The sequence below is a fragment of the Saccostrea cucullata genome, unplaced genomic scaffold (assembly GCF_032062105.1).
Source record: "Saccostrea cucullata isolate Sc308-1 unplaced genomic scaffold, CSIRO_AGI_Scuc_v1 ctg977, whole genome shotgun sequence".
Classification (NCBI taxonomy): domain Eukaryota; kingdom Metazoa; phylum Mollusca; class Bivalvia; order Ostreida; family Ostreidae; genus Saccostrea; species Saccostrea cuccullata.
The window spans coordinates 48,186-64,822 of NW_026925640.1; the positions used below are offsets into that span (position 1 = coordinate 48,186).

General features: G+C 32.8%; 2 protein-coding genes across 2 annotated transcripts; both read right to left on the reverse strand.

Annotated features, from left to right (window-relative positions):
* Positions 1–5,833: 5,833 nt before the first annotated feature.
* On the reverse strand, positions 5,834–6,619 carry LOC134269412 (body wall muscle protein HR-29-like). Its single transcript, XM_062751600.1, has one exon. It carries the CDS (start codon positions 6,502–6,504, stop codon positions 6,019–6,021), a length of 486 nt encoding a protein of 161 aa, XP_062607584.1. The 5' UTR covers positions 6,505–6,619; the 3' UTR covers positions 5,834–6,018.
* A 4,266-nt stretch (positions 6,620–10,885) lies between these two features.
* LOC134269426 (clathrin light chain A-like) lies at positions 10,886–16,440 on the reverse strand. The gene is made up of 5 exons (XM_062751616.1): positions 16,265–16,440; positions 14,808–14,896; positions 13,717–13,831; positions 13,258–13,369; positions 10,886–11,172 (listed from the first exon to the last, which is right to left on the reverse strand). The coding sequence occupies exons 1-5, from the start codon at positions 16,401–16,403 to the stop codon at positions 11,001–11,003; spliced, it is 627 nt and encodes a 208-aa protein (XP_062607600.1). The 5' UTR covers positions 16,404–16,440; the 3' UTR covers positions 10,886–11,000.
* Positions 16,441–16,637: the final 197 nt, after the last annotated feature.

Consider the following 16,637-nt stretch of genomic DNA (forward strand, 5'->3'; position numbering starts at 1 on the left):
AAATATAAACAATAAAAAGTCTTTCTTTGGTTGTTAGCACGGAAATTATAACTTCGCTGCTTTTGCAGAAAAAAATTATTAATAAGTGTTCTGCAACAGCTGCGACATTAATTCTGTGCTACATGTAGCAACTTAAGTAATGTAACAGGCTGGCCTTAATATATCCTTATTTTCACTGTAGATGTTTCACAAAGGAACTCCATATGTTCTTTGTAACTGTTTATTAAATCTCAGCACAAACTTATAAAGAAGTCAACAGTTAATGCACAAAACTGTGTTGGCCCTCTTATCAACTCGCACAACATTTTGTTAGGGTCTCATGAGTGGTGGGAGATAGCTTGATATGAAGTTCTAGGTATCTATAGCCAAAATGTGATTTAAAAGGGGAATAACTCTTGTAACAAAGAGAGCTGTATCAGGAGTAAAAAATGTGGAGAGCAATAATAATTTACATTATAAGAGATTGTCAGTATTTCACTTGTCAGGAAATCTGTGTGTTAGAAAATTTGAGTGTCAGGAAATCTGTGTGTTAGAAAATTTGAGTGTCAGGAAATCTGAGTGTCAGGAATTTATAAAATGTCAGGATTCTGTTATGAAAACAATCTTTATGCTGAATAATAATTAGAACTTGTCTTTATAAAAATTTTGATCTTGTTTTTCAGAATTCGTCATACCTAATAAGATAACAATTAGTCAAGTGCTCAGTGGACATAGCTTTTGCATCTAGAAACTAACCAATCAAAATGCTTCATTTCCCTGACAATCCTGACAGGCATAAATTATTATAATTCTAACAATTAAAAACAATCATATATTACCAAATTATCCTGTTAACTACAAATTCTCTATACACAATCAAATGAATGCATTACTTACTTAATAAATCAAGAATTAAACAATTCTTAACAAAGAACTATCTCTTGTGGTGTAACTATAGTAGACATCAGTGATTAGGTAATATTCTTGAGCAAAATAAATAGTGCTAAATGACAACAATCATAAATAGAGAGATCAAATCTACAGGTATCTTTTAAATAGTTCATGTTATAAAAACTGTAATTTAACTGTAATTTAATAGGAATTTACTTGTACTAGCTTTACATTATAACAAATCCAAATTATTGCGCCAAGTGAACTATTTGATGATGTCATACAATGGTGGCCTACATGCACTGACAGTAGATGTCATGTCATAATAATTTAATTTCAGTTTTAACGCGTTATTTGATTGGTTAAACGGTTTTATCCATTTCGTATAACATAACTTGCCTACGTCACAATGAGTTATGTCAGCAACGTATCACTTGACGTTACTTTTAAAATAATCCTCACTTTGAAGCTTTTTCCTGGAGGAAATATTGTCTCATTGTCTACATTGAAATTAAAGAAATGAAGCTTATTTCAACTTATGTTATTGGGGCAGTTTACGCTTATTTATAAACGGTTTATAAAGCGTAAACTGCCCCAAGTTATGTTATAATGAAATTAGCTTCATTCCTTAAATAAATAAAACTGAAACTCTGTAAGTAGATTCTTATATTCATTGACAATAAAATCTTAAACAATTTAAGAACATAGCCTTGTCAGGTAAATAATAATCAAAATACATAAGCATATAACAGAAAAACATGTGGGACCAACACAATGGTAAATGATTAATCTATAAACAAAACAAACATGGCATGATTCACGGAATATTCCAAGAAATACAATGATTTGAACTTGAAGTTTTACAAATAAAATCTACCCCCTTTATCTAATAAAGTAATGAATATTACAGTAACACCTCGCTAGCTGTATAACTACATGTACTTCAAAAAACAAAGAAAATGAAGAAAAAAAATAACTGAGGTTAACAAAGATGAATGATGAAAGATAAGAAATGAAGAGTGGACAGCTCGAACAGAAGGAGGGTGTATTAGATAGCAATGATCATTAAAATATGCTGTTTTACAATGTTAAAGTTATTTTTGTGGTCTATCTTTGAGTCCCAAAATAAGACTGTTTCAAAATCTATTACTCTATTATGTTTTTTTTATTGGAAACTTTTTTATCTTAATTCGATTACCGGTAATTAAATAAATAAACACATAGGATCACTTAATCTAACCTAAATATATAAAGGACTGTCACAGTCACCATGGGAAAAATACGTGTACTTTGGAAGAAATTTATACCACAGGCCTTAGGATCGCTTAAAAAAATTGTGAGTAAAAAAAAATTTTTTTTTCAACACCTCAATTTTTTTTCTAAGCGATCTAAATAGTCTCATTAGTTTTTTAGACTTTAAAACATTTCAAGAATCAGTACATCGAAAGGTGAAGTATTCCACGGTGTATAGATAAGGGAGGAGTGTATGAGATAGCAATGCTTACGCTGATCATTGAAATCTTTCCATTACATGTACATGTATATACTTACGGTGTGTACAGCTGTTTAATGTTATCGTTATTTTGGTGGCCTATCTTTGGGTCCCCGATTAAGATTGTGTCAAAATCTCTTACAACTGTATTCCAATATAAATTTTAATGATAGGAAAAAAAAATTAATTCAAATTCTTTTTAAATTGTTGAAAGTAATACTCATGTTTCTTTTTTTATCAGTATGTAAACCTACAGGACCACTTTGTATCCTTTAGATAAAAAAAAAAATAAAGAGCATTTTAGGAGATTTATATTGTGTCTCATTCTAGTTAAAAGTGAGTTCATATTCCTCAGACCTGCGCGTTCACTGGGAAAATACTTTGCTTTAAACTAATTTATTTTTTTTTTAAGGATTGAACATTTCAAGATGCAGTAATGTTCAGTTGAATCACTCCTCGATGGTATTAAAGTCAAACTCTTAGGTCAAGGACAAAGGGTCAAAGTCGTTGGTATCCAATGGAAGATTTTGTCACAAGGATTACATATGTGAAGTATGAAACCACCGGCCCCAACTGTTAAAAAGTTATGGTTAAAGTCGGTTAAAATTGTGAAACACTGGGTCAAACTCCAAGGTCAAGATCAAAAGGTCAAATTTGATGGTTCCCTTTGAAAGGTCATTTCACAAGGAATACATATGTGAAATAGCCATAATCTGAACCAATCAAAAGTTATGGGAAAGGTTAGAGTTTTTGCAGTCAAAAAGATTAACAGACAAACAGATGGACTAAATAAAATTATTCTTAAGAATTCAGCTCCTCAGTCATGGTTGATAATTCTTATAATGATTTTATTTATGTGTCAAAACGAAACTTGAAATTGAAACGTTTTCATACAACAATTCAAAGTCTATTGAGAAATGGTCCTGTACTAACTTGACATTTGTACTTCATATAAGTACAAATACCGGTATATATACCGTCTATGAGATTATCGGATTTTCTATTCTCTAGCCTTAGACACTAAATGCTTATTTAAATGACATTTTGTAATGTGAAGTAAATAAAAAAAAAACTAGAAAAATACTGTATTTGAATAAAAATTAAATATGATTTTTTCCCCAGATGTCTGGATAGTTATACAGTGTATATTTTTAGAATCTGAATACTGTAGTATATATTTGTTGAACAATTTTCAATTAAAAAAGAATACCGATTAGTTTCTGCTTTTATTCACGTATAGATTTCATAAGTGTTTCTCTTTTATAAAATATTACAATGTATTAACAATAATTAATAATGAATTTGAATAAATCTATACACCTTCTGACTTCATGGAACAAACATATACATTTTTATAGTAAAACTTGTCATATCCAGATGGTATTATTCCGAAACCTTTCTATTCCGGTGTAAATTTTAAATTCTTTTCAAATACACCTGTACTTCAATTGACCAGTCCGAAATGTTGTCTAATCTATCCAACTTTTATGGATTCGATTGTGTCCGGACAAGACAAGTTTCACTCTGTACATTGAACATTATTAATGTCTACATTTTCTTTTTTGTGTTTGCTGGTAAACAATATATTCAAGTTAGTTGTCAATCATTTTCCCGGCTTGATCCCTCTCTTCATTCCCCAAAATTGATGCCAAGTGGTTACAGGGTAACACTTCTCGGGATATTGTCTGGTATATTGCGTTTATGATGTGATAACTAAACTTGAAACACGTACATGTAAATTTTTTTTGTAGACAGACTCTTTAACTGAGTTCAAGAAACAATCTCCTTATAATTTTCATACAATCATATAAGATGTCAGATAATCGTTTTTAAAAACCTATTTTTAGAGTTTTTGTAATCGTTGTAATGATTTTCGCGCTCTTTTACGTATATCTTCTGTTATCTAGCTGTACACCCGCTTTGTTTCAATAGCTATCCAGTTTCATGTATATTGAAAGACATCGCCCAAACAGCTGTTTAGGTACTTTTAAAACTTTCTTTAAAAATCAATGGTTTTTGATAAAACACCAGTTTACTAAAGAAATGAAAAGCGGATGTCACAGGAGGTGTACATTGTGTAGCTCACACGCTTACGTTGAAAACATGCACCAAGAAAGGGCTGTTTTGGTATGCTCAACAATGCACCAGGAAGTCAATGCTTAGCCAGCAAAAATTGATGATCAAATTGTCTTGTGCATTATGTCATTACGACATAAAAAAGCCTTAAGAAAAAGGAATACAACCTTTTTTTTTTACATACATGTAATTGGGACAAATAATTAATTATGTCGGATAAAAATATGTTTCTATGGTCTCAATGTATATTTATTTGGTAGCTTTAAGGTCTGTGTACACCTTGGAGTCGCTCACGTTAACCCCCCCCCCCCCCCCCCCCCCCCCCCCCCCGCGCGCTCTTGGAAGCTTCGACCCGCAGCTTAGCATGAGTTACCTCTGAGTGTCTGGACCCCTTCAGTAACGGCAACCAATGCCGTCCGCAGAGTCCATTCCTGGATACCAAGCCCTACCCTTAGAGCTTCCTGAAACCTCTTCAGTCATGGCAACCCCTGCCGTCCACAGACACCAAGTCTGTAAATGGACACTAAGTCCTAGCTCTAAGACTTCCTGAAGCCAAAACAAGAGATCTATAAATTGAGGTCGAAAAAGTTCCATCCCTGCCGAGTACAGGTCAAAATTTGCAGCCCACCGCCGGAAGTTCTCGAAAAGAATGTTAAACAGGCAAAAATCAATTTCTTAAATAAAGAATTACAGAATTTTATCTTAGTTAATTATTGTTCCTTTTCAAAATAAGTTATAAATCAGGCAAATATGTATTTAAAAATATATGTATGTTGGATGTACATTTAATTAACACAGTTTCTCTTTGTAGATTTGTATAGATATTCCATAATCATACATGATATTTATGTAAGTGGTTCTTGTAAGCAGCCCACATAAAAGTAAACACTGGTCTTATCAACATTATGTAAGAGTACACTTAACCATGTTAACTCCTGTAAACATCAGCACGACACACACTTTCTTGTATGATTTTTATGCACTATTTTTACCACGTGGTTATTGGATAGTATTCACCGATAATATTTTTAAAAATATTAGAAGTTATCATATTGGTACAGGGTTTTCGACAGGTTTCTGAGCAGGGGAGCAAAGAAGATCTGGGAGGGTATCATTTTATAGATGGTTCTTTTGTATTTTGAGGCATTTCCAATCATTAAATCAAATACTTATTGTATTACGTTCTCTAAAATGTCAATCCAATCTTCATGAAACGTCACTGTATAGTTATGATGGGCTTTTATGCTCAGCATTCAATGTCAGTTTTGGAGGTCAAAATGGGGACTATTACATCCAAAGCTCGCCTTTTGCGACGGCGTTGTAGTAAATCAATATGCATGTATTTTTTTTTATAACTATCTTTCTTTGGGAAATACATATGTACAACTAAGAAAATGACACATAATCAATTTATTATCTAAGAATGTCAACTTTTAACAAACATAAAAGTACGAGGAAAAACAACATTCTTGACAAACTACATATAGAAGTAAATTTTCTTACCAAAATATTTGGATTAACTAAACACTCCAAATACACACAACATTATAAATGTTTTGTATACTACAGTAATTTAAAAGTCATGATGACATCACAGCTAAGTCCTCGTTTTTATATATAGGGGCTTCTATGGTCAGTACGCCGTTAGAAGATAGTGAAGAGGTCAGTTTTGAGGTGTCTACGCCTTCTGGAAGAATGTAAGCTCGTGTAAACTCCCTCTGCACTCTTTTTCCGGGCCCTGACTCCTCGTGTTTTGCGTGCACTGCCAAGTTCCGGTCCACTATTTTCACAAAAATCTCTTCCGGTTTGAATTGACTGCAATCAAATTTCATATCAAGTTTCTTGTTTCCAAAAGAGTCTTCTATGAAGGGCGTGTCAATTTCTAGCAGGTTCTTTCCAAAGTGAGCTTTGTCGAGCGGATCCTTTTTCTCGTCCCATGGGTTTAATTTGAACATTTCCCTCCGCGCTTCTTTTTCAAACTCCTCAAAACATTTTTCAAAATTGTTCTCAAGCTCTGGAACGAGCAAACTGGGTGAGTGAAGATTTACTGGAATCAGACGTGACATGGTGTTACACACCTAGGAAAAATCTCTAATGAGGACTTGAAGAAAACCTTTTTGAATTTGTTACAGCATCGACGTATGGCTTCGCATCAAAGACAAGTTATGCTGTTTCTTGTACTGACATAAACGCGGGTCGCTGCCAGAAAAATACAAGATCTATAGATAGAAAGGAAGAACCAAGGGTTTGGAATTACAAATGCACCAAAAATTGGTAGGAATTTAGATCACATTCTCTAATTCTAATTGATAGCTGTCTTTTCTACCCCCACTGCTCTAGGGCCCCTTATTTATTTAAGTTATATAATCTTTCACTTTAGGATGTATGTATATGCCTAAGTATTAAAATCCTTATATAAACTGCAGTATCAATAAAGAACTTCCGCCTGAGCACAACAGCAAAAATGGTGCATTTGTGTCAAAAAATTTTTCTCTGATATTTGAACATTTATATGATACCGAAAGAAAAAAATGTACGAAAAAGAATTATTTAAAAAAAAAAAAAGAAGGTATTTTGTACAATATACCGGTAATTATGTCTTTTTTTCTCATGGTAAGAGAATTTTTTATTATGCAAATTAGAGAAGGTATAATTTGGAGGAATTTGAATCTGAAGAAAATGTATATATCTATATGGCTTAGTATCAACTGTCGCTTTAATTTAAACTATGTTGATAAAACATTTTTTTCATATATCTATTCATACATTGCATAAATGATCTTAATCACATGCGCTTGACGTTTTTAATCTTCGTTCAAGCGCCTAATATTAGATAAATATGTGCATGCCACATGTATGCACCTTGCACCAAATAAACTTTGGATTTGGAAGTTCAACCACGCTATATCCAAAACTTCTTTTTTCATTAAGAAAACATCTTTTCAACAAATTATTCATTCAATAAACTTCGCCGTGACGCATTATGTGAAGTACTTCCGTGTTGACACGGTCATCCACTCCGAGTACTGATGAATCATTGCGCAATCAATCATAACCCAAACAAGTTACACCGAGACATACCCCATCAGATGAACATGTCAAAGCCGATACAAACTTACATATATACTACATTATATAGCAAGAGGAACGGGTGTTTTGATAAAATATTCTTGTGAGAAATTGTTGCTGTATAGTTATCCTTCGGAGGCAAAAAATTAAAACTAAAAAAATCAGCCATGCAAGAAGAATTCAGGAATTGGTCTGCGAATGGAAAAGCTCGTTTAATTGGTACCGATCAAAAATCTTATATTCTCAAAAGCCAAAAAGCCCAGGAAGAAATGTGCAACCAGATATTCACAATTACACAAAACTCTGACACTAACAGTCGTGCGAAGGATAGTGAAAGTAAGTCTACCAACGACTGTGTGATTATTGAATCCACGAAATTTTCTATGGACGAAAAGTCTTCTTGTCGCCAAAAAAGCATTGTTGGTTGGTTACTTCAATTAATAATTCTTATACTCTTTCTGATGGTCTATATGAACATAGCTGTTCCGAACAGGGAGGTAGACACTACACCAAGTCCTCCGGCTCCCGTGGTCATTATTATGGACAGTGGAACGAATCCTATGAATGGACAGATATTCCAAGATTTCATAGATCAAAACGAACTTTTAATGAACAATACTGTGAATACTGACTTGTTATTTTATGATTCATATGATTTAGATAGCATGGCTATTACCTCTGAAAATCTGTATCATAATGAACCTTTCCAGAGGATAAACACAAATATGGAAGTGCTTGAAGAAACAAAAATGTAGTTTGCATTCCAAAATCAGATTTTGGTTTTACTGGTACATGTATTCATTTTAAGGGACAAATGTTGCAGATTAATTTTACAAAATTGAATATAAGCAGTTTCTCTTTTATTTGCAACGATATTAAACATACAACATAAAACTTGTGCAACTGTAAAATGGAATGGCTTTTAAAGCAACAAATGAAATCGTCATATCAGTAAGTCAGGTCACTTTTTAAATTTTTTCCGCACTCAGTATTTGAGACAAGTCTTTCATTTTTACCTTTCTAAGCGATTTTACCAGGAGGGACGTTCCATTGCTCCTCTGTACATCCCCAGTCCTTAAAGTGTGTCACGTCTCATAGAGTTTGTTTAACTTTCATAGAACTTGATACATAAGTGGAAATAAAGATAAATTCTCCATATCTATATATAGCTATTTCTTATTTTGTTCTTTTTCAATGAACGGTCTTACGGTGTTGCAATTATTACTCAAGCAATACTCGTTTAAGTATGTTGAACTCGATGTGATCTATAAAAAATCCGATATATCTGAGGATTCGAGATAATTATGGAGCTAAAACAACTACTAGTACTCGTAATTACAACTCACTAGCAATCAATATTAAGTCAAAATACCCCAAGTCTATTCTATATAAAAATTATTATATTATTAATATTGGATTTAAAGGACGGGCGGGGCCGTAAGTGTAAATGGTATAAATTTAATTGTAAAAACTCAAAAGTTTTTTTTTAAAAATCGCCGTGAAATGAAAGGTTAACACACACACAGAATGCATGAATTTACGACCTTGACCGTTGACCTCAGAATCAATAGGGGTCTTCCTTTGGCCATAGCTAAGCTATTAAAGGGGTTGTGGTATAAAACTTCACTGCAAAAGCTTAAAGCCTTTTTGAGATATCGCGGAGAAACGAAAGTATTAAAACAGACAGAATATATGAAATTTTGACCTTGACCTTTGGCGTATTGATCTCAGAATATATACATTTAGGGATCTTCTTTAGGCCATGGGGACCCGGGAGTTGTTGTGTATATAAAAACTGAAATCGTCTCGAGATATCGCGCGGAAATGAAAGTTATAGACATACAGACAGACGGAAAGATAGACATGCTGAAAAAAAACATCCCCACTGTTAGTGAAAGCGGACGGCAATAATATTACATTGATTTGATAGACAAACTACTGACATCAAGAATCATAACTTTATTTATCCATTGATTTGTTCCAATTAATGAAAATAAATGTGGGTTTGCTTAACATATTTTTAATTCCGGGGAATCCAAGATAACTTCGTTATATCCATGAATTCGCCATATCTGTGTTTGTACTAAACGAGTTTTACAGTTACTGTATTAATTACGGTTTGTCTCTCTGTGTTTCTGGCTGTCTGTAACATTTTTCGTTTGTGCAAAATATCTCAAAAAGCCTTTGAGCTTTTGCAATGACATTTTGCATATCAAATCCTTGTGACCAAAGGTCTCAGGACAAAAGGTCAAAGTAGTAAATTAACAAATTATGTTTGTTTTTATTACTTTCATTTCCGCACGATATCTCGAGAGGGTTTTTAGCTTTTGCAGTGAAATTTTATACCACATCTTTTTGTGGCTTGAGGGAGATCAATATTTAATTGGAGGCCAAAAGTCAAGGTCGTAAATTCATACATTCTGTCTGTGTATAATTTTTTTTTATTTTCCGGGCTATATCTCTAGAGGTTCAAGCTTAGCAATGAAATTTCATCATAACTCCCAATGGTCGCACCAGCCTTTCGATTGCCTAGATCCGCACATACTCTTCTTTTTTCCTTTTATAACCGGGAGACACATATTCTGTGAATAAGATGGTTTTGCGCTGAATTACTTTTCTGCTCCCGTACTCGATGATTCTGTCCGGGCGTATAAAGTTTATGTCGCGTCTGTCTAGCTGTTTATATGTTTTAAAAACTGTCTGTCCACAAAAAACTTTAAACTTGCCAGTAATATTTGATTGGTTGGAGCTATGGATTTAACATTTTGCATGTCATTGTACATTCCTTGTGACAAGACTTTTCTTTTAGTATAAATATATTTGAACTTGAGATTTGACCCACTTATGCAAAAAGTATAAATTTTAACCCTGGATATAAAATTTGTTCGGTTGGTGCTAGGGCTTTCATATTTCACAAGTATATTCATTGTGACAAAACCTTTTCCTTGGGTACAAACATTTTTGACCTTGACTTAGAAGTTAACCCACTTTAAAACAAAATTTAACCTTGACCTTAACTTTTGAACAATATAAATGTATGTATACAATAATTTATTAAACATAGACATATCAAGGTCAATCCACTAAACTGCAGTCTCAATTTGAGGTCTTTCAATTTAATGACACACTCTTTCTCTTGTATTTTAATAGCAAAATGACAACACTGGAATATCTTACCATAGTTTTACTTTTTTTCATTATTATCAGTGATGTTATTTAAAAACTCAAATGAAATACATGTATAAGAAATACATCTTTCTTTGCTAACATTATATTGATATGAGTGAAAAATGAAATTAAATATCACAAAATGGTTTGACTGTTTACATATCTTTTCTTTATTTCTTTTACACTTGAATCTAAAAATTCAATATGAAGATTACTTATTTATTATTAATATTAAGAATTCTTCCATACTGGACAACAAATAATTTCTACATGCTGTTCAGTCACAACACACAACTACAAGTTCTGGGAATGACGCAGTTTGATTTCATCGCACTAATGGTGTCTGCTTTAACTGCAGGAGGATGGAGCGTAGCCTGGATACATCCTTTGTGTTTTTGGAATTTTTGGGGTTGAATTCACACAATCTACAGATTTTCTCCCATTCCCCACCGGGTTGGGTTGTGTCTCGGTCCTTCACAAATGCTTCCTCCGCAGTTCTGAAGTAGAGAGGAGAATAATATTATAACCACTTTTATTCCTTAGTTAAATTTATATTTCTGTCAATGTCTTTGGCAAAAGTATATTTTTAAGATATGTTAGCATGTTCAAAGTGACCATAACATAGAAATTTAAATGGTAACCTTTTTTTTTTTTATTTTACTGGACAAATGACACTATAAAAGAAAGATAACTCTACTATAATTGATAAATTATGATTTAAAAAAAATTCTCAATCAAAATTTGTCTCTTTTGCATATAGTATAAATATTAATTTCTTAAATTCTATCTTCTGTTCATTATCTGTTTCAATTTTGTGGTTTATTTGAGGAGAAAATCTCATCTAAGTTTACAAAGAGTTCTCCTTTAACCTAATTATATTTTAGAGCATTGTTGTATTCTTCCTTTCGGGTGGAGGATTAGAATATGTCTCTTGAGTAAAATTAGTTATACTCTTCATTAATCTGAAGCGAAATAAATGCTTATTGTTTTTCCTTCCATATATCTGATAATCCTATAGAAATCAGATCTGAAAATATTGTGAATTTTCAATCAATATAAACAGTTACTCATATAAATCAATTACTTCTTCCCAATACCATTGTATCTTAAGATGATTCACAAGAATATTAATTTAAAGGTTTTACTTCAGTCTTCATCTAAATTTGAAAAAAAAACTTCATAAAACACTTACCTTTATACACAATTTATATTGAATAATGTGTTTGCAAATGAATGCTAAGCATTGAGAAAATATTGCCAGTGAAATCTAATTATTGCATGTATTCTGTATAACCATTAGGATCCATGATTTTTTTTTTTAAATACATAAAACTGCTAGCTGCTAAGCACACCATTTAATACATGTTACATTTAAATGTGTAATATACATTTTTTTTTTACAAACATGCATTTTCTCCCATTTTCTGACTACAAGTATTTTTTTCATACACAAGTAAAAGAATTCAGAATAAATGTGGAATCATTTTCTTTCATAGAAACCATTTTTTAAGATTGATAAAAAGTTATAGGTTACAAAGATGAAGATCCTTTATGAAAGATTTCTCTTGTTTATCACCATTTCTTAAATAAAGGTAATCAAGTCGAAGAAATTTTCAGTGAATCTGAACAAATTGTGATGATTCCACGGTACCTAATAACAACACAAAGATACCCCTTTCCAAATAAGACAGAGGTCTACATATACTATTCACAAAATTGATATAATTCCAGAAGGTTTACCAATACTTACACATTGTGTTTTCTAACCAGATGAAAGCACATAAAAAAGCAAAAATACACTGTAGGAAGACTACCCTCATCACAATTGTGTATAAAACAATTTTAGAAACAATTATTGTAAGGCTATTATGTTTAATGGTAAGAATTAGTTTATGTATATTACAATGATATTAATTGAAGAGTCTAAACCTTGCATTATTTTTACATCACTACTATTGGAAATCAGTACACATTATACACAAGCAAAAACTGAAAAATAATATTTTTTTTAATTGTGACACTTCATTAAAATCCTCTGATTTTAATTTTTACTTGTAAAAGGAGATTTTTTTCTTCTTTTCCCCTCATACAAGTCTTTTGATTTTTTTTTATCTCATTATTAATTATTTCAAAGAATTTTTTGATTATGGAAACAAGTATGGTATTTTCAATTTCAAGAAATTCAATTTCAAGAAATTCTAAAACTTTTTTTTTCTAAATTAGTGTTACATGTAATCAAAGAAATAGACAATCATCAGTCATTTTCCTTCCCTCACATTAACTGTGACTGTACTACAATCCTTGTACAAAAGCTACCCTGGGGACAGACGGTGAAATTATGTCCATGTATTGGTGTACTAACCTGTTTGTTTCCTTTGTTTTCTGTATCTGTATTGGTGTACTAACCTGTTTGTTTTCTTTGTTTTCTGTATCTGTATTGGTGTACTTACCTGTTTGTTTTCTTTGTTTTCTGTATCTGTATTAGTGTACTAACCTGTTTGTTTTCTTTGTTTTCTGTATCTGTATTGGTGTACTAACCTGTTTGTTTCCTTTGTTTTCTGTATCTGTATTGGTGTACTAACCTGTTTGTTTCCTTTGTTTTCTGTATCTGCTCATTATGATGTTTGTACCAATCGTCCAACTCCTTCTTAGCTGACTCTCTCCATTCCTCCTTCTTCTGAGCCTCTTCGGCATCTAATTACAAAAGATTAATAATTAAAATAAAATTCACTGATAAAAATAGATTCTGATAATTATACTTAGGTATATCAAACACAGGCACTTGACATTCTAAACTTTTCTCCTTGTTGATAAGAATATCCCTATACTATTATAGTATGGAGATATTTTTATCAATGAAGAGAGAGAATAAGAATATCAAAGGCCTATAATATTATAGTACTGTATTAATTATTTCTGTAATTTCAATGCATGCACATTGAATTGTTTTCAACTTAATATGTTTTGAAACCTGTTCATTTTACATATATATTGAATGACAAACAATGTTTTTAATCTTTTAAGTCTTATCTACACCGAACCTTTCTTTTCTAATCTCATTTTCTGTTCTTCCCTCCATATCCTGAGTTTTTCTGGTTCACTCCTCTCTTTGTCCATTGAGGTGATAGCTGAATAGGCATCAGAAGGTCCATTTGTCTAGAGAAAATGAAGCAACCTTCATAAAATTAATACATCAAAACAACTTGAAAATATAAATATAAGTCCTATATATTTATTTCTCAATTGTCACCAAGATAGAATTAAATACAAAAGTAAAGCTTATACTCTGCTTGGCATTGAAAAAAAGTGGGTGGTGGGATTAAATTTTCCTGAAATTTTCACTTGGAGTTAAATGTTAAACTGAACAGAATTATGTATGTTATCGACATGAGCATTGCACATATAATAAATAGAGCAAGTTTGATAACAGTAAACTAGAGGTACTGTGAGCAATGGGCTCACTAAATGATACCCCCCGCCTCCCATATGTGTATAAATGGCAGTGTCCATGTTTTGCTATGGGAAACCCAAAATATGTGTCGGATCAAAAAGTAAAATAGGAGGTGCACAATGGCAATATATAATAAAGATTCTGTGAAAGTTTCATCAAATTTCATTCAGTGGTATAAGAGGAGTTGCGGATAAGAGATGGGTACCCCAAAGCGTAACAGACGGACGGACGGAAGGACGGACGGACAGACGGACGGACGGACGGACAGACGTACAGACGGACGGAAATACCGATTACTATATACCCTCCCGCTTTTCAAGCGGGGGGTATAATAATCTGTAAAGGGTGGACATATGTTTGATAGGTTTTCAATCATTAAAATCCTTCCGATAATGAAATCATCTTGCTACCCATCAGTTTAAAATTATCATTTCCCTATTCTCTTGAATGTTATTAATTTCCAGAACTAGTGATCAGAATTGGTATAAAAAAAGTTTTTTAATAAGTCATTGATTTTATCTAGATAGATCTGTAGCTTGCTGGTCTGAAAAAATTATGATATATACCCAAAGAAACATGTAAAGTTTAGTTATTGTGTACAAAAAGTGTGCCGTTTCTCTATTTATTTATCCAACGAGAGTACATAACTCCATTAGTTTCTACGAAAACAGTCTTCTCTACCTGAGCTTCTTCAAACTGGTCTTCTCCCATGAAACCTGGGGCTCCATTCATTATTTGGGGTTCTCCACCTTCAAACATATCATACTGCCCTAAAAACACAAGAAAAAGAGAATAGTGACAATATTTAAATTTTCATAGATATGTCAGAAAAGACACACTGTGTGTGTACTACGTAGGTATCATTTTCTACTTTTTTGTTGGCCCAACTGCATGGGCATTGAACAGCTGAAGTTAAGTGCAATTATAGAGACTGTGGATGCATTGGGATTCGAAATTTTATCAATAAAATCAATATTGGGAATCATTCGATTGATCAAACCATGAGCTATGCATTAGCTTTGCAAACCTGTTTGCTACGCTAACGCTTAGCAAATGGCTTTGTCAATCGATTGATTTCTAGTGACTTTATTGATAAAATTTTGAACTTCTGTGGTAGATGTTTTACAATTTCCATTCTCAAACCATCTAATATTCTGTAGAGTTATAAAACTACAATTTTTAGTGAGCATTCTTTATATGTTCATTTGCGGTTCCATGTTCCTTTGCCCTAAAAATTGTTCGCCCGATTTCCCATTCGCCCAGAGTCCGCTCGCCCTAAAACTTGTTCGCACAGGGTCCGTTCGCCCTCAATTAATGTAGAATAAAATCTAACGAATTTCTTCCCAAATAAATCATTTTTTGAGATCAAAGGGAGATTCTTCAAAGGTAAAACCTTCCACATCCGCTGTTCATGCAGTTCTATAATGGACCTATTAACGCCTCAGTCCTTTGTTTTCAAAACATAGCGCAATTCGTAAAAATAACACGGATGTATCCCCCTAATTAACACTGATATTAATCATATTAATCATCTAATTAACTGTAGTGCAAAAACTAAGTTCTTCAAAAGTCATTTAAAAAACATAAGAATCAAATCAAAAATTAATTAAGACTATGAATAAACATTGTTCCTCGTATCAGAATTTGAGAAAAAATATCCCAAGTTCATGAAGGAAATAAACAGAAAAAAAACATGTTCTTTTTTTAATTCATATGAGTTTATATATAAGTATTGGGCGAACCACATATAGGGTGAACAAGATATTGGGCGAAAAATATTTCGGGCGAACAGACTCTGCGCGAACGGACAGGTAGGTCAGGCGAACGAACCCGTTACCTTCACTTGCACAGGTACTTGGGTCTTGGTTTATAAAATATGTATGTACCTTATTGATATGTTAAAAAGGTACTTTTTTACATATCAGTAAGGTGCATACATAGTTATAAACCAAGACCCAAGTACCTGTGTTCATATGCGGATAAAAAGCTAAAATAAATTCATGGAACCGTTTCGAATAGCTAAATGAAGCTATATAGCTAAACATGCAAATTCAAGGGATTGTTCACCTTGGACTGCTCATGGTGGGCGGACACCGGTAAAAAAATTGTATTATGTGGTGTAATGATGAGGAAGTTACCTTCATCGGTCTGTTGTGTGGTGTCGTCATCTTCTAAACCAGCTAATTCCGTTTGTTCCCTGGCTAAGAAGGCAGCTGCTGGGTCCTCCTCTTCATTTTGTGCTGGAGGTTCAGTGTCGAAAGCATCGAAGTCAGACATCTTTGATTGTGTGTGACGTCAATGGTGGTAGAAAACCGAGGAGTACCGAATATTACGTCATTCTTCCGAGTAGATCGGTAATTTCCGGAAAACTCCGAAACGTCATTCGGCAAACAAGCCGAAGTTTGCCGAATGCCGAAAAAAAAAGTTTCTTCATCGTGATGCACTACAGTATTAGGATTTTGACGGGAAAATGTTTTGTTGATCAATGAGCAAAAAATATTTTTGTATCAT

What these genes read in the sequence shown, in the direction of transcription:
- LOC134269412 (XM_062751600.1), bottom strand. Translation starts at nt 6,504, where the DNA reads ATGTCACGTCTGATTCCAGTAAATCTTCACTCACCCAGTTTGCTCGTT.
- LOC134269426 (XM_062751616.1), bottom strand. Translation starts at nt 16,403, where the DNA reads ATGTCTGACTTCGATGCTTTCGACACTGAACCTCCAGCACAAAATGAA. An exon ending in CACACAACAGACCGATGAAG is followed by an intron (nt 14,897 to 16,264) that starts GTAACTTCCTCA and finishes TTGTGTTTTTAG; the next exon opens with GGCAGTATGATATGTTTGAA. An exon ending in AATGAGATTAGAAAAGAAAG is followed by an intron (nt 13,370 to 13,716) that starts GTTCGGTGTAGA and finishes TTTTGTAATTAG; the next exon opens with ATGCCGAAGAGGCTCAGAAG.